The sequence below is a fragment of the Scophthalmus maximus genome, chromosome 2, assembly GCF_022379125.1.
Source record: "Scophthalmus maximus strain ysfricsl-2021 chromosome 2, ASM2237912v1, whole genome shotgun sequence".
In the NCBI taxonomy this organism is placed as follows: Eukaryota; Metazoa; Chordata; class Actinopteri; order Pleuronectiformes; family Scophthalmidae; genus Scophthalmus; species Scophthalmus maximus.
The window spans coordinates 13554678-13575066 of record NC_061516.1 but is presented as its reverse complement, the minus strand read 5'-3'; the positions used below and the strand labels follow the sequence as shown (position 1 = coordinate 13575066).

General features: G+C 43.6%; 1 protein-coding gene across 15 annotated transcripts in view; it reads right to left on the bottom strand.

Annotated features, from left to right (window-relative positions):
- The window catches only part of msi2b (musashi RNA-binding protein 2b), a 250506-nt gene that overhangs the window by 52024 nt on the left and 178093 nt on the right, over positions 1 to 20389 (bottom strand). For all 15 annotated transcript variants that reach the window (XR_004790149.2, XM_035625461.2, XM_035625463.2 and 12 more), the window contains exons 8-9: positions 13884 to 13966; positions 2672 to 2786 (exon numbers count right to left, since the gene is read on the bottom strand). Coding sequence is in view for 14 of the 15 variants with exons in the window: in XM_035625461.2 (XP_035481354.1) it covers positions 2672 to 2786; positions 13884 to 13966 (198 nt within the window). In the remaining variant the exon portion in view is untranslated. The remainder of the gene's footprint in view (positions 1 to 2671; positions 2787 to 13883; positions 13967 to 20389) is intronic.

Sequence of the window (20389 nt, the reverse complement as noted above, 5' to 3'; positions counted from 1 at the left end):
GAGATAGGCAGTGAGGGGGGTCTGATGTGGATGGAGTAGGACTGAGGCTACACCAGAAAAAAAAAGATATATATACTGTATATATATATATATATATATATATATATATATATATATAAATCCTCATTAGGTGCTGATGAGAAGTCATCACCAGGAAGCTACAGATAGATGGCTTTCACAAAACCCCACACTGTTTGTCTGGTCTTAAAAAGAACTGTGATGTGATACAATGAAAGGCTATCACGCACCACAAAATATTGGGTATTATGTGTTTGATACTGTCTTACTGTCAAACAGAATACATTCCAAACAGAAATTGTTGGCTTAGATAGAGCAGCTCCTTGCACTCCCTTATTTCAACATTTTCTGAAATGGCAAAACCATTTCCCGAGTCTGATGTGCTGCATTAGAATGGGTTTTTACAAGATGACTATAAATGAAGAATTTGCCGCCAGATGTGTATATCAAGTGTGCGAGGTGGAGAGCTATGGAGAGGAATATAAAAGTGTCGAGAGAGTGGATTAAGATGCATGTTAAGTTAAGATACTATCTCATAAAATACATATACAAATATTTTTGAAACAAGAGTGTGGAAGGAAAGAAAAAAGAAAGATGGAGAGAAGCTCCTTTTCTTTTGTACCATTTCACTAAATGGAGCCTGCCATTGTGCCTGGCCTGGTGGCGGCCTCTTAGTGCTCTTATTTGCCTTATTAATATGCATGCTAATGTATCTATTTTATGGCTCAACAGTTCTGATTCACTTTAAAATCAATTATCCATCTGGTACACCCATACCTCGCCCCAGCTCAAATGTGTATTAATTTCAGCAAACATACATCGGGCACAACACAATAAAGATAAATGCCTCGATTAGAGGCGGTAAACAAAGGAGCTGGGGATGGCTTTAATGAGATTTGGCACAAAAGGAGCTTACACTTTCTTAAATAATGAGCCCTGGGTCCCTTTTTCCAAATGCAAATTATATAAAGGAATGTTTCGCCGTCCTTGTTCCAATTTCATTTAGATAAGAGTGTCTCCAAACAAGTTGGCCGTTAATATTCTCACATGAGCACATCACCGCCTTCCTGCCTGCCATCTCCCAGCGGAGGGGAAGAGTGCTCTCCTCCTTGCAGACACATTAGACCGTAATAAGTTCTGAAAAGTTCACTGTGCTTGTTAAATACTTCTTAACAGATGAGATGGAACCGGGAACGACTGAGATGGAGCTGACAGGAGAACTCGTCCGGCCGCATCAACCCCTTTCACCACAAACAACTGTATAATCGCGCTCATGGAAAGGTCAAGCCTGCAATAACCTGGGCAGTTTGTGCATCTGCATATAGATATATGGGTAGATATGCATAAGCTACAACATTAAAGCGGGTGACTGGTCTTAATGCCGTAGCTATTTCTGTCTTAATCAAAACATGAAGCCATTGGAAATAATTGCAACAACAAAAACACAGAGCTGATGGTTACGAATGACCTCCCTCAACGTCAGGCCACGGGTTCACACCACAAACACAAAACCAGTCACCTGTGCTGACGTTGTGGCTCATCAGTGTGTGATGTATGTAAAGACGGACAAATGCAGGCAGACGGATACATGGTATCTATAGATGGATTTTAGTGCAGATTATTAGCATATTGCCCGCTTAATTCCTGCCCGTTATTTAAAAAAAAGAAATGCAAAACAACAACAACGCGACATGACATTGCCATCGGCGTTCACAGTCGCTCTTAACATGACGTTACCTGGTGCAGATTTAAAATGCATGAGTGTGGCTCTGCCTGCACCTGCTACACGAGGGGGGAGGAGGGAATGGCTGCGCGGCGGAGCAAGTCTCTTACAATCAGCTGTGTGTCTCTTTTGGTTTTGAAGGAAAAAAAAATAAATCTTTTATGTGGATAGGGGTGGGGGGGGGGGGGTCCATTTGGTTGGGTCGTACATATAAATTACATTCATAAGGAAATGCATATAGATGGATAGATGGACGGATAGATAGATAGATGGATAGATAGGGGGCAGGTAGGGAGGCAGGGAGTAAGCGTGTGCGGCAGTGTTAAATAAAAGGGCCACAGGCAGGGGCTGGATGGTAATGAAGAGGGGGTGGGCCAGCAGCTGAGGTCCCTGTAGATGAGATCTCTCCCTGACATGTGTGTCCCCTTCATTACCCATTAAGGGGGGCACAGTGATGAATCCTTAATATGACATTACACCAATTTTCCTCTTCATTTAGCCTGCTAATGTGCTGGTCTGCTCCTATATGCCCAGGGGCCGCCTGCACCAGACTCCACCAGAAATAGACCACAGTGGCCACCGGTGGCACACCTTGAAGCCGCCTAATTAGGGGCAGCGCCCACTTAATGGGGTTATCTAGACGGGAGTTTGCATAAGGAGACTTTTTTAGCAGGTAGGGGCTGATGACTGAATGGCGTACAAGCATGACACTTCCACTTTGCGTCGCCCTAGACCACCCTAAGAAAAAAAAAAGTTTCCATTTCACAAAAAAAGACACTTACTCTAAACATAATTTTGAGAATTTGATTGGTGATTTCAAACACATGCTTTGTGTAAAAGGCATATATGCTACATCACTTGGTTGGGCGTTTGCATGTATGTGTGTGTGTGTGTCTAGTTTTTGAGTCGGTGGTTGTGTGTTTGACTCACTCAGCATGCCCATCCCCAGCATGAAGGCATCCATGGTGTAGGGCAGACCCCTGGCTCGCCCCCGTGTACCTGGTGGGAACATCACCTCCTTGGGCTGGGCCTTCTTACATTCTACCTATGTAGACAGACAAACACACACACATATGCACATGTACACACACAAACACACACACACACACACACACACACACACACACACACACACACACAGAGAGAGACAAACCATTAGACTGTGTAGGTACACAACCAGACAGCTCTGACAGGGCTGTCTCAGCTTCTTGAGTTGGTTTTTCTATTTGACTTGCACAGCTAGATGTTTTCCATAGAGGAAAACAACAAAAAAACAAAAAAAAAGACTGAGTCAATCTTAGCACCTCACATTTTAGAGGGAAGTCTCTGAGGAAAACTTACAATCATGCTCCTCCTGCATTAAAGCAAAGGTTATTGCTCCAGTGAGCATGTGCCCAGTGCCTCGGGGAAATACAAGCTAAATACTTTCCGAGAGTTTCTGAGACATCAACGTAAGAGAGGCTCTGTTCTCCAGCGCCATTAACCAAAGTCCCGCTGTGTGTCAGTATGTCCAGTCCCTTTGTGAAAAGCAGGGTTTTTTTTTGTTTAATCAAAACAAAGACTAATCTCAAAAGCAATAATCTCTCTTGACAAAATTCTGTTGAGTTTTGCCTGGGCAGTGTGTTTAAAATCTAACACTGGGAAAATAATGTGTCTTTTGTAACTGAATGTGATTTTTTCTTCTTCTTTTTTAACCTGTATTGTGTATGTGTGTGTGTGTCTGCTGGGCCCAAGTCCCCGGTGCCCCCACCATCCAATTCCACCTGCAGCACTCATTTCTCCCCTGCATTTCTTTCTCCCACTCCACTTCTCACACATACATGTTTGTTCATTTCCCAACTTGCAAGACTGACATCTCCCCCTCCCACATAACACATACCAAATGAGGGATGTGACAGGGACAGATGAGGAGAGGGAAGACGATGAGAGTCCTATTTACAACGTATCTCTCCCATCTCGATGAATTATAGAGAGGCCCGGGCGGCTGACAAGGGTGGCATGGTCCTGCGTCTGTTGGTTGTTCTTTGGTAGGCTGAGTCTGTTCACCATGCTGCACAATGTATTTGCTCCACTGCCTGCTTGGCATCAGCCTGTCCATCTGTTTGTCTGTTTGCCTCCTGGCTCTCGTCTGCTTCTCCCTACCGCCTCCACTTAAGCAGGGTTTTCTCGGCTGCTGCGATTCACATGTCATCCTGCTGCACAAGACGGGCTACTGTGCCAGTGCTGTGTTCACCTCAACCCGGGTGCGGCCCGGCAGTCATACAAATAGGCTCGCAACCCTGACAGGCCAGAGGTGCACATTGCGATGCGCGCACAATTCTTACACACGCACGCACGCACGCGCGCACACACACACACACACACACACACACACACACACACACACACACACACACACACACACACACACACACACACACACACACACACACACACACACACACACACACACACACACACACACACACACACACACACACACACACACACATCCATACGTACACACAGAGGCAGACGCTGCATGCTGTTGCGAGTTGCCAAAGTGAAACAAAAGTATAAGAGGCCGCTGTGCTAAAAGAATAGCGTAACAAGATCTCTATATACAGCAGCGAGGCAGGGATGTAAAAAGAGAACACTAATGAAAAAGGTTTCTATCACGGAGGGAAAGTTGCTGCGTTGCACAGCTGTGATTTGTTGCTGTTAGCAGCCCTTTTCATTTGAAGCAGACCAACTAAAGTACACAGTTCCCTCAGCCACTTTGTAGCTGTCACTGCAACTCTGCACTCCTTGCTCGCCTGGCACAGTTTGACATTGCACTGAAGAGAGCACAGGCGCTCTTATTGTCAGAGAATGACCCCCCCGGCGTGGAAGTAAAAACCGGACGGGGAAAAATGGGTCTGTTAGAAATCCAAGCACACCTCTGGGATTTTTCACGTTCACGTAGCCGGGTGACAAAATACAACGGAGCGCTGCCCGGACCACAGACATGACAGTGTCTGATCAGTGTCCTCCAGTAGCCCCCTGCCACATGCAGCGAGTTGGACGCTCAGGCAACCTGCTGGGAATAAGACAGACCTGGGTGTGAGTCATGTCCACACGCTCTCAGATGTGGCTCTTTGATATTCAGAGAGAGGGCTCCTTGTCATGGATTTAAAACCAGCCAGGAGCCAGGATCCGTGGTGGTGTTACCGTGTGGGTGTTCACCTGCTTCAAACGCACACACGGGCATGTGAGGGAAGGAGGAGGGAGCTTTTCAAGAGTGAACTAAGTCAAAGAACAAGACAACGAGGACAGCCAGACGATGTCTGATAATGAAGCGCCGCAAATGTGCAGCATTTGCAAGCGCAGAGATTCCAATTTTGGAACAACAAACACTGAATCAACAAGTTCTCCTTTTTAACTGGTGTCATCAGAAATTATGGCTTGTGCAACTTGTCTCGGACTTTTAATAAATTAGAGGCAGCACAATATCGTCCTGAATGGAGGTGTTTGAGCACCATTGTGCTTTGCCAGAGAAGTTACACTGTTAAATCATTTTAACAACAACCATGATATCACATACAGCAGGATTTCCCCTGTAACAGTACAGTATAGTTCTAACAATGAAAAAAATAAAATAAATAACAGTAATAAAACAACAACCTCTGCGTCCTCGCCTGAGAAACTATGTCCTGAGTCTTTAAAAATCTGTGTGGGCAAAACATTTGCGTTCTCACATCCAGCCCAACCGAGAAATTTTTGGAAAATGTCTGACCTTCGGTGCATGTCTGAAAGCAGCTTATCGCAGTGTTTTGCGCCGTTCCTACATTGTACGACTGTGTGCAGCGCTCTTTACCCCACTCTCTCCTGCCCGCTCTCTCCCTCTTCTTCTCTGCTCCATCGGCAGCAACGGGACAAATCCCGCTGGGTCTTTGGATCGACAAAGGATCATGGTTTCAGCTGTAGGTTTGTGCGTTCTTGCGAGGGGCATGCAGCGCTGCCGCCGACGCACATTGAATCTTATTCTGCGGGAAACATTGCAAGCAGCCGGGAACTCGGTCCAAGATGTTCCTGTGAGTCACCTGAAGACCCCCCTCCATGCTTGAGGAGGCAGCTTTGGAGGAAGGGATTTCATTTTAAAGGACGTCAAAACAGATCTCAGGACCAGGCTGCAAGGAGAGCACTCGGCAGGGCTGCACGAATATCTCAGGGAATGGGCCTCATGTCGCAAAATGTCCTCATCATGATGCCACGCAGCAATAAATCATGCTCACTGTCTTCACGATGTGCCGTTTTTTGCAAAGGTCAAAGGTTACATAGCTTATCTCAATGCAGTGAAATATTTCTCTAAGAGTTTTTTTTTGCTCGCTGTTTTTGCATTTCTAAGCACCATGCGTTTTTCCATTATACGCGACTCCTGATGTTTTTATTCGTTTCTTTTTCCAGAATTCTTTTTTTCTAGGGGAAACACTTTACTGTATGCAGTTTGCAAGACAGGCGTCTGTTGAAGAGAACACAGTGCCCACACGGTGTTAACAAGGTACGGTTATTATCTTTCCCCCACTGCTGCACTGATATAGTGCAGTTGGTAGCTTATCTTAAGAGATTTGTGTCATTCTGTAAAGACAAAGTCGTGTGGGGGTGAAAAACAGGAGGCGAAAACATTGGAGCCTGTGCACTTAAACACTGTTTAAATACATCTTTTTAGCACGTCATTTGCAATATACTGTGTGTGAGATCGCTCCAAGAAAGACATTCCCGGGCAGATTTACTGCAACAACTGTGTTAGTTTTGGGCGATCGAAGCAATGGTTCAGACTCCAGCATGCAACATACAACTGTTAAAAAAAATATTAAAAATAAGTGGGCCTTAGATCTCATCCAAGCGATCTACAGCCCAGTTTGTCTGGATTAAATAGAAGGACCAGTAAGAGCTGTGTACTATGAGGAGACAGATGTTGATGATGATAAAAAAAAAAGAAAGTATGAAGAAGTATGGTGCAGTCGTGCAGTCTAACACGGTTACATGAGGTGAAAAAAGATTGTGTCCTTGGTTAGGTTTTGGTCTTAAACACGTGACGATATTAGTGCCATTGCAGACTATTTCAATTCATTCTGTTCTGGTTATAAAAGGTAATTTGATTTTTTATGGTTTTCATTCTGTGTACAAATAACCAACTCTGATATCAAAGTCACGAGTCACACACATGCATACATTTGTAGGATCTCTATAGCGCCACTTAATGTAGTAAAACAACCCGCTGATGAAGAATAAACAAACGGAAGCTTTTTTTTTTCTCGTATACAAACCCGGTGATACAGAGCAGCGCAGCGCTCCAGTTATGACCTTTTCAATACATCTCCCATATATATTAACCTTGTCGGTATAACAGGAAGGTGTGGGCGGGACGCACCGGCAATGAATGTCCTTCAGGGACGAGTGTTGTGGATCCGGAGTGTGTGTGTGTGTGTGTGTGTGTGTGTGTGTGTGTGTGGTGTGGGAGGTGTGTACGGTTACTATTAGCTTCGCTAGTGAATGAATTCCATCAGTGGACTGGCAGACTGAAGAAAGGAAACAGTGTGATTCATTTACTCCAGCTCCCACTCCCAGTGGAACAGTCAAAACACATAGACTGAATAGTTAGACAATGTCACGGGTCTGAATGCACAGTGTCGGGCATGGTGGTGTGGGACTGTTCACTTAAGGAAACGGCTCCTCGCCACACTTTAACAAGTGGTTCATTAAAAGAGTAGAAGCCAAGTTAAAATACATCTTTGAATAATCAAATTATCAAAGATAATGATCCTATGTTAAAGCAACAAGGTAAATCAAGTGGATAGAAAAGTGGATTTCTGTGTGTTCTGTTGATGCTTAAAACTCGTCACTATCGAGATCAATTTGAATCAATGTGAATACGAAAATGTCCAGAGCCTCTCTTCCCCATTATGGTCCAACTACAAAGGTTTCAAGCCTCTAAAAGGTCAGTGTTTGATATTTCAAAAAATAGACTTGGGTTGAGGGGGGGTGACATTAAGACCTCTGTGAACCAGTCAAAACAAAAACGGTATGTAATATATTTTATGAAGTGGGTATTTACAGCAGAGTTTCCTCCCTGAACCGCTTGTATCAGCGGTCCATAAAAAGATAATCAGAAACACCGAGTTATGGTAGACATGTTATTATGGTAATAACCTTTGAATAAAGCAAAATGATGCCTTCAATGGCCGGCAATCTTGCAGGAGTCATTATTTCTGATGACATCTCAGCACGTTATATAAAAGCTAAGGAATATGAGGTCATTTTAAGGACGAGATGCTCCCTGTGGTGTCAACACTGTTCCCTTGTCATGCTTCTATATTCGGAAATTATATTGTCCCTGTACACGCTGGGAGACACATTCGAAAGTGAGGCCATGATCATCAGGTTGATGTCAAATGGCTTCCATCACTTTCCCAGTCAGCAGATCTAAACATCATTCAGCTTTCATGGGATGTCCTGGAGCGCAGGGTGCGTAGTGGTTTTCCACCTCCTTCATCCCTCAAAGCTTTTCTTCTCCATTGAAGGGTAAACATCCAATTACTTACAGTCCAGAACTTGTAAGGCGGCACTGCACGAGGGACTGGAGCCCTTATTAGCCACTTAATGTTCAAACAGTGTTTAAGATTTCCAGGCTCTTAGAAGTAAAAAAAAAATATTCCAAGACATTTTCAACATCCCAGAGATGTAAGTTTCCCTCTGTAGAAATCTCCTTTAAAGAGTAACTACACCCTCAGATCCTACTGAAACCCTCTCCCAGCATATTTAAAAAATCAAACAGAGGAGCAAGGGAGCGACAGCTGTGGGAGGAGTGGGCTCGTGGCTATGCAGTGTGTGACGCAGAGGAGGAGACAGACCACTGCTCTGTGTAGCATGGACAGAGATGTAGTCATGAGGAGCTGCCGTTGGTCAACGCGCCTAATAGACCGGTGAGGGAGGGACCACAGGATTCCACTGAACAACAACTTTCTAATTCAAAGAAATAAGCTAAGTTCAATACAATAGGAATTTTGTTGGAGAAAAATCAACTATATGTAACATATATGTTCCAAAATTCCCCCATTGCGGGAGGAATAAAGGAATATCTTATCCATTGTATCTGAAACATAACACATAACAAAACTCCAAAACATGTAATTTTGTGTACAGCGGAAAACTATAATTACCGCTTTATGGTTTTTATGCCATAAAAAAAATACGAATACATAATTTTTTTTTCATCATTAGCACGTGAATCTTTAAAGTAAATGTGAAACCAAATTGTGTTCTCACAATGACCTTGTCCTCTGACCACGAAAATGTCACCACCAAAATCAATCGGTTAATCTTTGAGTCGAAGTGAAGGTTTGTGCAAAATGTGACGCCATTCTCTGAGGCATTCTGAAGGTGACCCTTTGATCACCAGATTCTAATCAAGTCATCCTTTAGTCTGAGTCAATCTTTGTGCCAGATGAAATTCCCTCTGGATAGTCCAAGTGAAGGTTTGTGCCAAATTTGAAGTAAATGTTGAAATATATATACTGTAGTCATAATCATTTTAGTCTATAGCTATGACCAGGTATGTCTAAAGCTGATTCATACAACCTCAAACCACACACACTTAAGTTCATGACCCCGAGTTGGAGGGCGGTAAACTTTAATGTTCAGTGGCAGTTCAGCTGACTGGTTTTCAGGTTTAACAGTCGACAGCAGAGCTGGTACAGTACGGCAGGAGGCCTGAACAAACTCAGAATGTGGGTTTGATTAAAAGTAATTAACTTTGATTCGCTGATCACAGACAACCCACTGCTTCCAGCCATCGCTCACAATCTACAAACTACCATCGAGAGCCTTTTATCGCAGCTGAAGGTAAAAAGTCTGTGGATTGATCAAATGATATCCATCTGAGTGCATTGCTCCTGGAAAAACTAAATGTTATGAATCATCCAGTATCACCTAAAAGGTATTTAAGAAATGTCTCCTGTGAACATCAAATTGGCTCTTTCACATCTCACCCATCGCCATTGTTTGCTTTCACACAATCTATTCATAGTATCTAATGAAATTTCTCTATCAAGTGATCATAATGTTAAATGGGTAAATTTTTCATTATCATATTGTTGTTGCACATTCAGTTGGTTTTGTTATACTTAAAATCAGGTTGACAGTACAGTAACATATGGAGATCTATTTTGTATAACAGCCTGTCCTCTATGGTATTCTTGTATTTTATTTCAGGCGGTGTGCCTCCTCCTGTGCCTCACTCAAGTGCCTAAATGAAAATAAGAAAGCACGTTTGAGGCACTTATCTGCCCTATGTGACATCTTACCATCCTCAGTCATAAGGGTCAAAGCAGGCTAAAATAGAATACTTTTAGCCCGCTTACTGCAAGTTAAAAAATATATCAGATTTATTTATTGTTTTACATGAAACAGTGAGTTTAAAAGTTGTCTCCATAAGAAATTAGAGAGGAAGTAAAACTATTATTTTATCATTAATACGCCTGCAAAGAAAGATTATCTAAATGTTAAAGGGTAAATTAAACAAATACTACATTACATGCCTGTTCTGTGCTTTTTTAGATTTAAGACTGTATCACTTATAATCTATGGGTCTGATACTCTTTTCTTTCAAAATTCTGCTTTTGACATTACAAAGAGCAGGGTATATGTGTATCTAAATATTACAGGCAGATGTATACAGTCAAGGCCCTCCTCTTTTACCTCAGTGAGTGGGAGAGACACAGCTCATTCTCCTCGGCGCAGTAATTGGCTGGTCATGTCAGGGAGACGGTGAGGAATTGACAACTAACGGAAAATTCCTCCCTCCTGTTGTCATCATTTGCTACTGCCGAGTATTAAAAAATGACGCATAAAAGAACATTGCCTTGGAGCACTCGACTAAAACCATTGTGAGTCTGTTTTAATGGCACATCAGAGCCAATACTTGATAGGAATTATTATCAATTAGCTGCGCACTCCTAAACAGCAGGGTGAGGGGTGATGGAGGGACTCCTCTCTTTTGAGTTCACAACCTTTCCTCGGCTGTAACAAAGTGGTGATTTGCTAGTATATCAAATAGATATTAAACGTGTGATACGGCGTTAAAAGTATTTGAAAACTGTCAAGCCATCTTCTGCTTATCGATTTTTACTCTGAAATACTTACTGGTTTTAATACAGGGAGCTGTGGCTAAAGGATGTTTCTGCAATCCTGTGGAGTCCAGGGGAGGATAATCCATACCTTTATCACATCTTGCGTTTTTCTAAAGCAGCGCGGTCTAGAGGGGCGAGAGCGATGGAGAAGCCAGTGCACCTGGCAGGCCAGGTTGAGAGCTTCTTGCTAAGCGACACCCTGTTTTTAATTATATATGAGGCAGAACTCCCGGTGACAGAGGAAGTGCTCCTGAGAGCGAGGCCTCGGTGGCACATGAACACCGGGTGATTGACCAAGTCACTAAAAGGTCCCGTCACTCACATCTGAGTCGGCATTGACCCACTACGCTGCCAGAGCCCTTGAGAGGACGGGCAAGGAGAAGGTTGGGTGCCCTGTACATCCACAGCGCTCCCATGTGGGGTGGAATTTCTGTCGGCATCAATTATTCAAGAGCCATCTTAGATAACACTCGCGGGGAGGATGGATGAGGTCTATTTCTGTATGGTACTTCATAAGGATGAAGACAGGAGGCATTTTTTATTTCGCGTGCTGGTGCTTCAGACGCTGGATAACCAGTGCTCTCCTCCGTGCAACTGAGGCAAAACCTGGAGTGTCTTTGAAAAATGCTCTTATCACACTCCTCATTCTTTACTCTTTGCCGGTATTCTCAGATGTCAGCACTTTGTAGAAGATCTGAGGGCCAGACTTATTTCCTGCATCCTATGAAGTTTAATGTACAGTAGTGGGTGTTGCCAAGAGGGACCCCTACAAAGGTGACGAAAGCCTCAGAAAACTGGCCCTGGCTCTGTCTTTCCACACTGGGCTGCCCCCTGAATAACCCTCACCTTTTCGGATACGGTGTCTGGGACTTCCACACGGGTTTTTCCATGTGTGTCATTTTCTTTCATGAGCAAAAAAGGACACAGGTTAGGACTAAGGTTTTCTCCAGCGGTGGCTGGTGCATTTTCTGGCTTGACCTTTTGAAGTAGAACATGTCACAATGTGCAACAGTGCAGCTCTTGACCGTATATAAAACTGGACGTAGTCACTTGGTCCGGAAAGTGAAGTCTATGAGAAAATGACTCTACTTCTCCCTGATCTATTACGTCAGTAAACAATTTTCATGAAGAGTTTGTGGACTCGATTTCTAGTTTCAAGTCCTCTCCAAGAAAAGTATGATGTGCATCTTGTAAATGATGGTCCCATTCAGAGTGATTGACAGCTGGTACCGTCCAATGGGTGCAGGTCGCAGGTGTAGGTGGACCAGCTCTCAGTCAGGCCCACCCACACCCCACTCCTCCGAATATTGTTACTTCTGCTTTCAAAAAACCAAGATGGCGCAGACAAAATGCTAAGATCGAGGCTTAGATACTCTAAACAAGTTCATGTTCTTATTTAAGTACTATAGTGCAAGTTATAGTTATATATTTTTGGCAATATTATATATTTGGGCTTTTGTTTGGCCATGAGAAACACTTTCAAGGGTTGACATTATTTTGCTACTAGTCTGTAGTTCACCTATTTCACATTTTTATTCTTGATTCAAATTGAACCTTATTTAAACAATGTTGTAATAAAACTGATTTTAATTAATAATGATTATCACCCTATTGAACTAAATTCAATAAACAAATATGCATTTGTATTTAGCACTACTGTTTATGAATTATCATCTTAATAAAGGTTCTCTGAGTTGGACTTAAATGAGGCCTATTTTTCTATACAATAAAAGTAAATACAAACGGCAACATAGAAATGTACTGCAGAGATTTGATATCAGATCTGTTGGGAAACAAATGTTTTATTAACTATAATATTTTTGTGACATTACAAATAGCAAAAAACAAATAGCTCTTGAATAGTTTTTGAAATGAAGCTTTGACAGCGGTGGTTTTGCTCCGTGTGCACGCTCTGTGCATGCATCCCTGATGTCGATGTGTGATATTTTTTCGTGTTCACGCAGTGCTGTGCCTGCATGTCAAAGGATCGGAGACATTTGATCGTGACAGAGGCACATACAGTCGTTTCTGTCACACTCTTGGATTTTTTTCCGGTTGCAGTCCCGCGCATCGACTGTGATGCAGTGCCGAGACACGGAGGGACGTATGCTGGGGTCATATGTGACCTGGGCCGGTCCCTGGTGAACATGGTTCTACTACGCTGCTCCTGTCAGTCAGTTCCAGGAAGGGGCTGGGAGGGAGTGAAGACTCACACTGAGAGCAGGAGCCCCACCGCACGGCAGCGAGACAAGTATTCCCTCCAGTCACTCACAACCCACAGAACCGCTCAAATGATGCAGGATCTCTCAAGAGGCCCGCAGGGTGGAACTGGGTGAAGGAGGACCTAATGTCACACTCACTACACTCAGGTTGGTTCCTGTCAATTATCATAGGTGACATGATGACTTAGAAAACTGCTACTGAACTCGGTAGCACTCTGAGATGACCATATCCCCGGTGTAAGTAAAACAAGCATCACTGGGATTCTGTGGAAGGTGTTAATCCCTGACTAATGAACTCTGCCTCTGCCAGTAGCTTCCCTGTTGCATCGCTGGACATCTCCTACTGTGTGTGTGTGTGTGTGTGTGTGTGTGTGTGTGTGTGTGTGTGTGTTTGTGTGTGTGTGTGGTAGGGGATTCAGAAAGAGAGGAACAGGCTCCAGTCTCCCGTCCCTCAGCCTGACAGGCAGAACTCAGCCACACAATTTCACGGTTTGTGGGCAGTGCACACCACTGCCTTCCCATCCCTGAGACCCAGAGATCCACTGAGTGTGTGTGGTGTGTGTGTGGATAGTCCGTGTACAAACACACACACACACACACACACACACACACACACACACACACACACACACACCCAAACGCGCGCGCAAACATACACACACACACACACACACACACACACACCCCTATTAATACAAGGGGAAAGAAGAAATCAAATATTAATCCTTCAACACCCACCTGGAATTGAAAAAAGAAAATGAGTGGACTTACCATTTTGTTATTGATTTCATGAAAATGAATTTCACAGACTTTCTCTACGATGTCTTCACTCTCAAAAGTTATGAAACCAAATCCTATGCAGAGAGAAAAAAAACAGAGAGAGGGGAGGGGGGGAGGGGGAGAGAGAATGAGTTATGAGTTAGTGGAGAACCTTAACAAAACTCCAGTAACTAAAAGAAAAATGCACCACAAGATGGAATATAATCACGCGCCAGATCCAGAAACTATGCGACTACATTTGCGGAGATTGGCTTGGGCATGGAAAAGAACAAGTGAACAAGACAGACATTGTCCTCTTAAAATCAAGAATATGATGAAATCTGCCACATTATTAAGGGCACTCGAGGACCTCTTCTACAAAGAGAAGATGGAAAAACAGCACAAAGCTCATTTAATGAGATTCAGGGAGCCGGGGCCCAGCATCTGAATTTCATTAAATGCATTTTGTGTTCTTTTTATTGAAATCTCACAGTATAACAAGCTCTGGTTTTTTATGTAAATGCGGGCCTTAGAATGAACGTGTCATTGACAGTGGGATTTTCATGCCATATTTATAGGATAAAAGCTTAACCCCTCTTTTAATACAAAGACACAGAGACAAGATGGTTTCAGACTTTTCAACACACGTGGATTGCAATGCTCTCGTCTCTGTGTTTTGATGGTGATGCACAAAGCAATCGAGCTCGGGTGTATGGCAGGGGCTGAAAGGCAAACTGATGTTCTATTACTTTTGCAAAAGAGGAAACCGCACAAAAGGGAAACAGTTAGTGAATAAAGCAGCAAGTGGGGACTGAAAGGAGATGAGTTTCTTTTCAAAACGGCAAAACGGCCGATGATGAAATAAAATCACATCAGATTGATCTTAAACAGTGGGACGCTGAACAACACGCCATGTGACTGACACACACTCCACGGAGAGCGCCGCGGGTTCATTCTCCGGGGAAACGTCGGATGGTACAGTAGGAACGGTAACCTTCTGAATGTGACAAGGTACTAATACACTTATGGAATACAGCAGTTCAAATATTGCTTAGAGTGGATGTTGTCCGTCTCATACGAGGTAAGACAAATCCATGTGTTCAGCCTTCAGCTTAGAGTCGTCATCACAGGACAAATCTCAAGGTCAAAGAAGCTTTTTTTTAGAGCCGCATGTGCACATATTCACACACCAACAGATACTGTATAATAGGCTATACTAAAAAGAAAAGGTTTGTCAACTGTCAGGGATTTTGCTGAACAAGCTATACTGACAGAATGTATCCCTATAATGTATCGGGTTGTATTGGATCATTGCTGGATATGTGGCAAATCAATGAGCAGGATTTCTTTATGGCAGCATTAGATTCACAGGATAATTTTTTTAATCGGTGTTTCAAAAGCTGTTATTTATCATTTATTAAATTTTCTGGACTAGCCTATCCTGTTTGTTTATTTATAAACAGTGTACCATACTGATGAATATGATACTGATATAACAATATGACATCATATATATTATCTTTACCAACCACATCTACTGTATGCATGCTATATGGTAAATATGTATCAGCTAAAAATATACATATGTAGAGGTGGCAAAATGACATGTATTATAATACATTAGTCTCACACGCAGCTTATTTTCACAAATTTATCAGACCATCCGGAAAAATACAGATTTCTTTGTCAGTGGCTTTGTTTGCGCTGCGTACTGGGGAACCCATCACCAGCAGTGACATTTACAGTTCTGTCATATACAGTCTTTATCTCTCACTCTCATTTCTCATCTGTGCTCCTCCTCCAGCTCCTCGACCATAAATAACAAATAGCAGCCGAGCCACTCATCTGCTCCCGACACCAGCTCGAACAAATCGAGACCGTCTTGTCAAAAGGAGGGCTGGAGAACCCAACGTGCGAGCTAATTAAACACGGACGACGTCTAATCTAATGAGATCTTATGAGACAGAATATCGGTTTTCCAGCGAGACGTCTCTCAACACCGAGTTGTGGCCAGAGGACGATGCACGAGCGCGTGGTTAGGGTAGACAAGGGACCGGCGATGACGACAGGCAGGAGCAGGACAAGGGGGGGGGGGGGGGGGGGGGGGGGGGGGCGCGCCCACCCCACCCTCACGCCAGCAGAAGGAGCACTTTTGACAACCAACAAATCAACCGCCAGGAGTAATTTGTCACAGTGGAGTGTAGGTAGAGGGACTGGAGTCTAGGGGGGGTGAGGGAGTAGAGGGAAAGAGGAAAAAGGTGGAGATGAAAGGAGAGGGGGGGGGGGGGTAGAGAAAAAGACAGAAAAAAGTGACAAGGAGAGAGGTTAACACACATGGCCCCTGTCGCCACACTCCTTCCTGCTGCCACAGGCAGCTCCTCCATCAACTGACAGGACATTTTCCAGCGCACCATTATATCCACCGGGGTCAGGGCCAAGCCGCACCACCGCAGATACCACCAGCAGGGCCCTTCCACCCATGAGTGGATCTGTTTAAATGAACAAAAAGACATTTTGATGTGGTGTAAACTACTCTTGGAATGCGTATTGTACACATACAATGTTTTTAAATCCCCCCCCGACAAACTGTCCCCTTGGCTCAACACACGCCTCCTTGGTCTGCCCCCCGTGGGCCATCCGAACCCCCCAGCCCCCCGCCACTGCAATCCTTTCCTCCACTATTCCTATTTTACAGACCTTACAGACAATTACAGGCCACAAAATAGCACCAACAGACTCATTTCTGTCTCCCGTCCTCCTCCTGCAGGATGTCAGCAGAGCGAGATTATCCTCGTGTATCCGGGGCCCTGCTAGACTATTAAATACTGTCAGCGCTGATAGACACAAGGAGAGAGGTGTCAACATGCACACGCTGAAGGAGCCTCCCACAGCTCGAACAATGCCCTGTAAATGGAAACACGCGGACGTCTGATGGGACGGCTGGTAATAGGTGTTGTGTGGCGAGTGGCCGAGGCCTTGCGGCTGCACACTTGCTCACACCTATTAGCCAGAAATGGGCTTGGCCTCATCTCGTCACTCCATAGAATCAGCGGGGGGGGGGGGGGGTTTCACAGCCTTTCACCAGCTTCATCATACTTTCTCTTTATTTCACACTCATTCTAGCTTCTCCGCCTAGAAAAAGAAGCTGATTTTGCCAAAAGCGGATAATGAGAGAACTCGCAAACTGATGCAGCAAAGCTGACTTTGACTTGAGAAGTGGCGTTGCAGCTTGAAATTAACATTTGTATGAAACACGCTAACGGCCATTGTAAAGTGTGTTTTAATGCCTCAAAGCTGTGTTATCCCCCCCCCCCCTTTATGCCCGACAAGGCTTCCATATGCACAACACAGATATTTTCTAAAACATGCACTTTCAGCAACTTCACACACACACAGACAGAGACGGTTGGACAAACCAACATGAAGTGTCTCAGGGAGGTGTTGGGCCACCAGGAGCCTCCGGGGCAGCGTCAGCTTCAGTAACCTGTGACACAGGCACTTCACGTCTGTGAAACTCTACTGGAGGGACGGACGCCATTCTACTAAAATATATTCCCCTCATGACGGTGGTGTAGGAGGACTGTCAAACACGTCAACCCCCCAAAAAATCAACCTCAGTCGTTCTGTTGGGTTGACACCTGAAGGCCACAGCACATGATTCACATCATTGGGATCGATCAGCTTGGTACATGAGCACATACAGTGTGTCATATCACTGACACATTAAACATAGACCTCAGTTAAAGCGGAAATAATACAAACTTTTTGGCTGAAACTTGTCATTATGATGTTAAAACTGATTGCAAATTGTTATGGTGACAGAACGACACCATCCACGCTTGTATTGGTCCATTATTAAGCGTTTTCCGCTGAAAAATGACGACTCAATTTACGGCAAAAAGGAACGGCTTCACCGATTGCGTAACCCGATTGCGTAACCAAAGCAAGGAAGAGTATGCCGTTTGTTTAGCTCAAGGTTATTTGTTGGAATTGGGATTTTTGTATGCCTATTTTCTGTTTTGGACAGTAGTCAGTCTACTGCCATTAAGTTAACCATGATGCTAATACTGCTGATAAACTTTGATATTTTACAACAAAATGGCTCATATATCCCAGCATATGCAAAGATATCTGCAATGCCTGTTTTATACTTTAAAAACATGTACAGGGTTATTTGAGTTGAAGCAGCCTCTTGGAGCCATAACCATATATATATATATATATATATATATATACACACAATGCTTTGACAATAAGGACTGTGTTGCTCCTGATTAAAACTGGAGCCTGCTGCTGAGCAGGTCTGACTACCAATCCTGTCAACACAGAGTAAGGATGCGAGGCAACCTGGAGGAAGTGTCACTCGTATCCTCTGGCACACAGCATGAAGGGAACAGAGGCCCCCCCCATCCCATACCCACATACAAACCCAGAATACACACACACGTGTGCATACTGTACATGCACAAGAACTAACGTTCATGTACGATTGAGTCCTCCATCGTAGGTACAACTCATCCTGAGCTGCGACTGCTCCCCCCCGCCCCCCCGCTTAATTGGTTATCCTCCCCTAATTATGTACGATCAAGCCTTTGTCGGTCCAGTCAGCCGTGAGTCTACAGAAAGTTCCTGCACTGCACGTCTGCCTGCCCGCCCCAGCCTCCAGGCCTGTCATCTTGTAATGCACAGAAGCAGACAGAGGCAGTCCGAACACCCACGGCACAGTTAGAGGCCTTTGATCAGTATTTCCGCCTGCTATTACTAGAGATCCAGAGCCCAGGGCGTTAATCCCCCGTTGGATACGGTTTACACCCAGAACCTTCTCACTGCACAGAGCACATACGGCAGAGAAAAGAGAACAGGAGCGGAGTATATTAATATCAAGAGATGGCCATTTTTTTCTTCAAAAATAAATAAACAAAACAAATTTCTTGTCAACATGGCACGGAATAATTACATATTAATATTTCGAATTAAGGATTATGAGAGTTGAGAGACAGTTCGCCTCTTGTTCCCTCTCTCCCTCTCCCAAAGCGAATGCGAGTTGCATTCAAAAAATGTTGCGTCCGGACATTTTCCAGAGTTTGACGTTCATATATGATGAACGCAGCAGCAGATCGTCCTAGTCGGACGTGTTCAGGAGCAGGAAACATTTCCGGGAAAAGTCTGTGGCGTCTGGGTAGAGCCTGCAGGAGGACAGGACATGACGATGATTCTTTTGGGGACATTTGCGTTTTTCACATACAGCCCCTCCGGAAAAGTTCGGGAAAATGTCCCGTCTTGCACGTGCATGTCTGAAAGCAGCATTTGTGTTTTCTCTTTCCTGTAGTTTGTGCTTTACCTCTCTGTCCTCATGCTGAAGGTGTCTGTAACTCTGGAGCTGCAGGATCCAAATCTGCAACTACTACTCAACTATTTTTATTATTATTATTATTATTATAAATCACATCACCCCCCAAATACATGTTTGATCAACGAATTAGCAGTGTCTTTGACACATGCATCTACCCTTTGATAACTAGATCTGACACTGACTCATTCAGAAGTAAACAAAAACACAGCTTTTGGTTTTTAGTGGTTAATCTAGAGACAGACACACAGAGAGATAGACGAGGTCCCACAGGCATGCCCAGAATCCCTGATCACAAATCTAGTAAAAAAGATAAATAATTTCCAAAATAAAACAGCTGATGAAAATCCAAAACAAATGCATGTAAATGTGCCTGTCTTGATGTGAGTCTGAGGGGGGATGTAATAAAGGACGATGTGTAAAGTACAGCGAGCCGCGAGCACTACTTCAGACAACATTCAGATGATAACACATTGTGGGTTCAGATGTACAAGAGATCAGGTGATTTTTGAGGTTCCGAAACTGACTGGTTGAGACTGGTTCCAAATGAATAATAACTAGAAACCACGAAAAACCTTTTCTGATTTTGAATGCTTCCAGGAAATATATTTTTTTTTTCTTCAAGAACCATCAGAACCTTTTTAAACAGATCAGAACCAGAATAATACTCTGTAATGTTAAACTACTACCATTTATTTGAACTCTCAAATGTGAAAAAATAAATCCATATAAATAATTCAATTTGTATGGCTGTTTAAAATTTAAATGGTATATTCACAAGCAACAACAAAAGCATGACATAATTCTCCAGCTAAATGGTAAAGACTAGGTTAAGGCAATATTCAATTATGTTAACGACTCCCCTTATACATTTTATGTGCTAGGTAATAAATACCTAGCACATTCACTGATCAAATGGCCCACCAGCCTCAACTCGCTGTGTTTCAACACCATGATGCAGTGCCGCAGCCAGAGTGCTCGACAGATGTTGTTGATAAAAAAAGATCTAAAAATTCTATTGGGAAGTGCATAGGTTTATTATGTTGAACCAAATATGTTTAATCCAGGCTCCGAGGCCCTGTTTGCGAAATGATGATGGAAAAGAGAAAAAAGAAAGAAAATATGTCAAATACAACAAGACAGTACGTGACTGTGCGAGGAAGCGCCA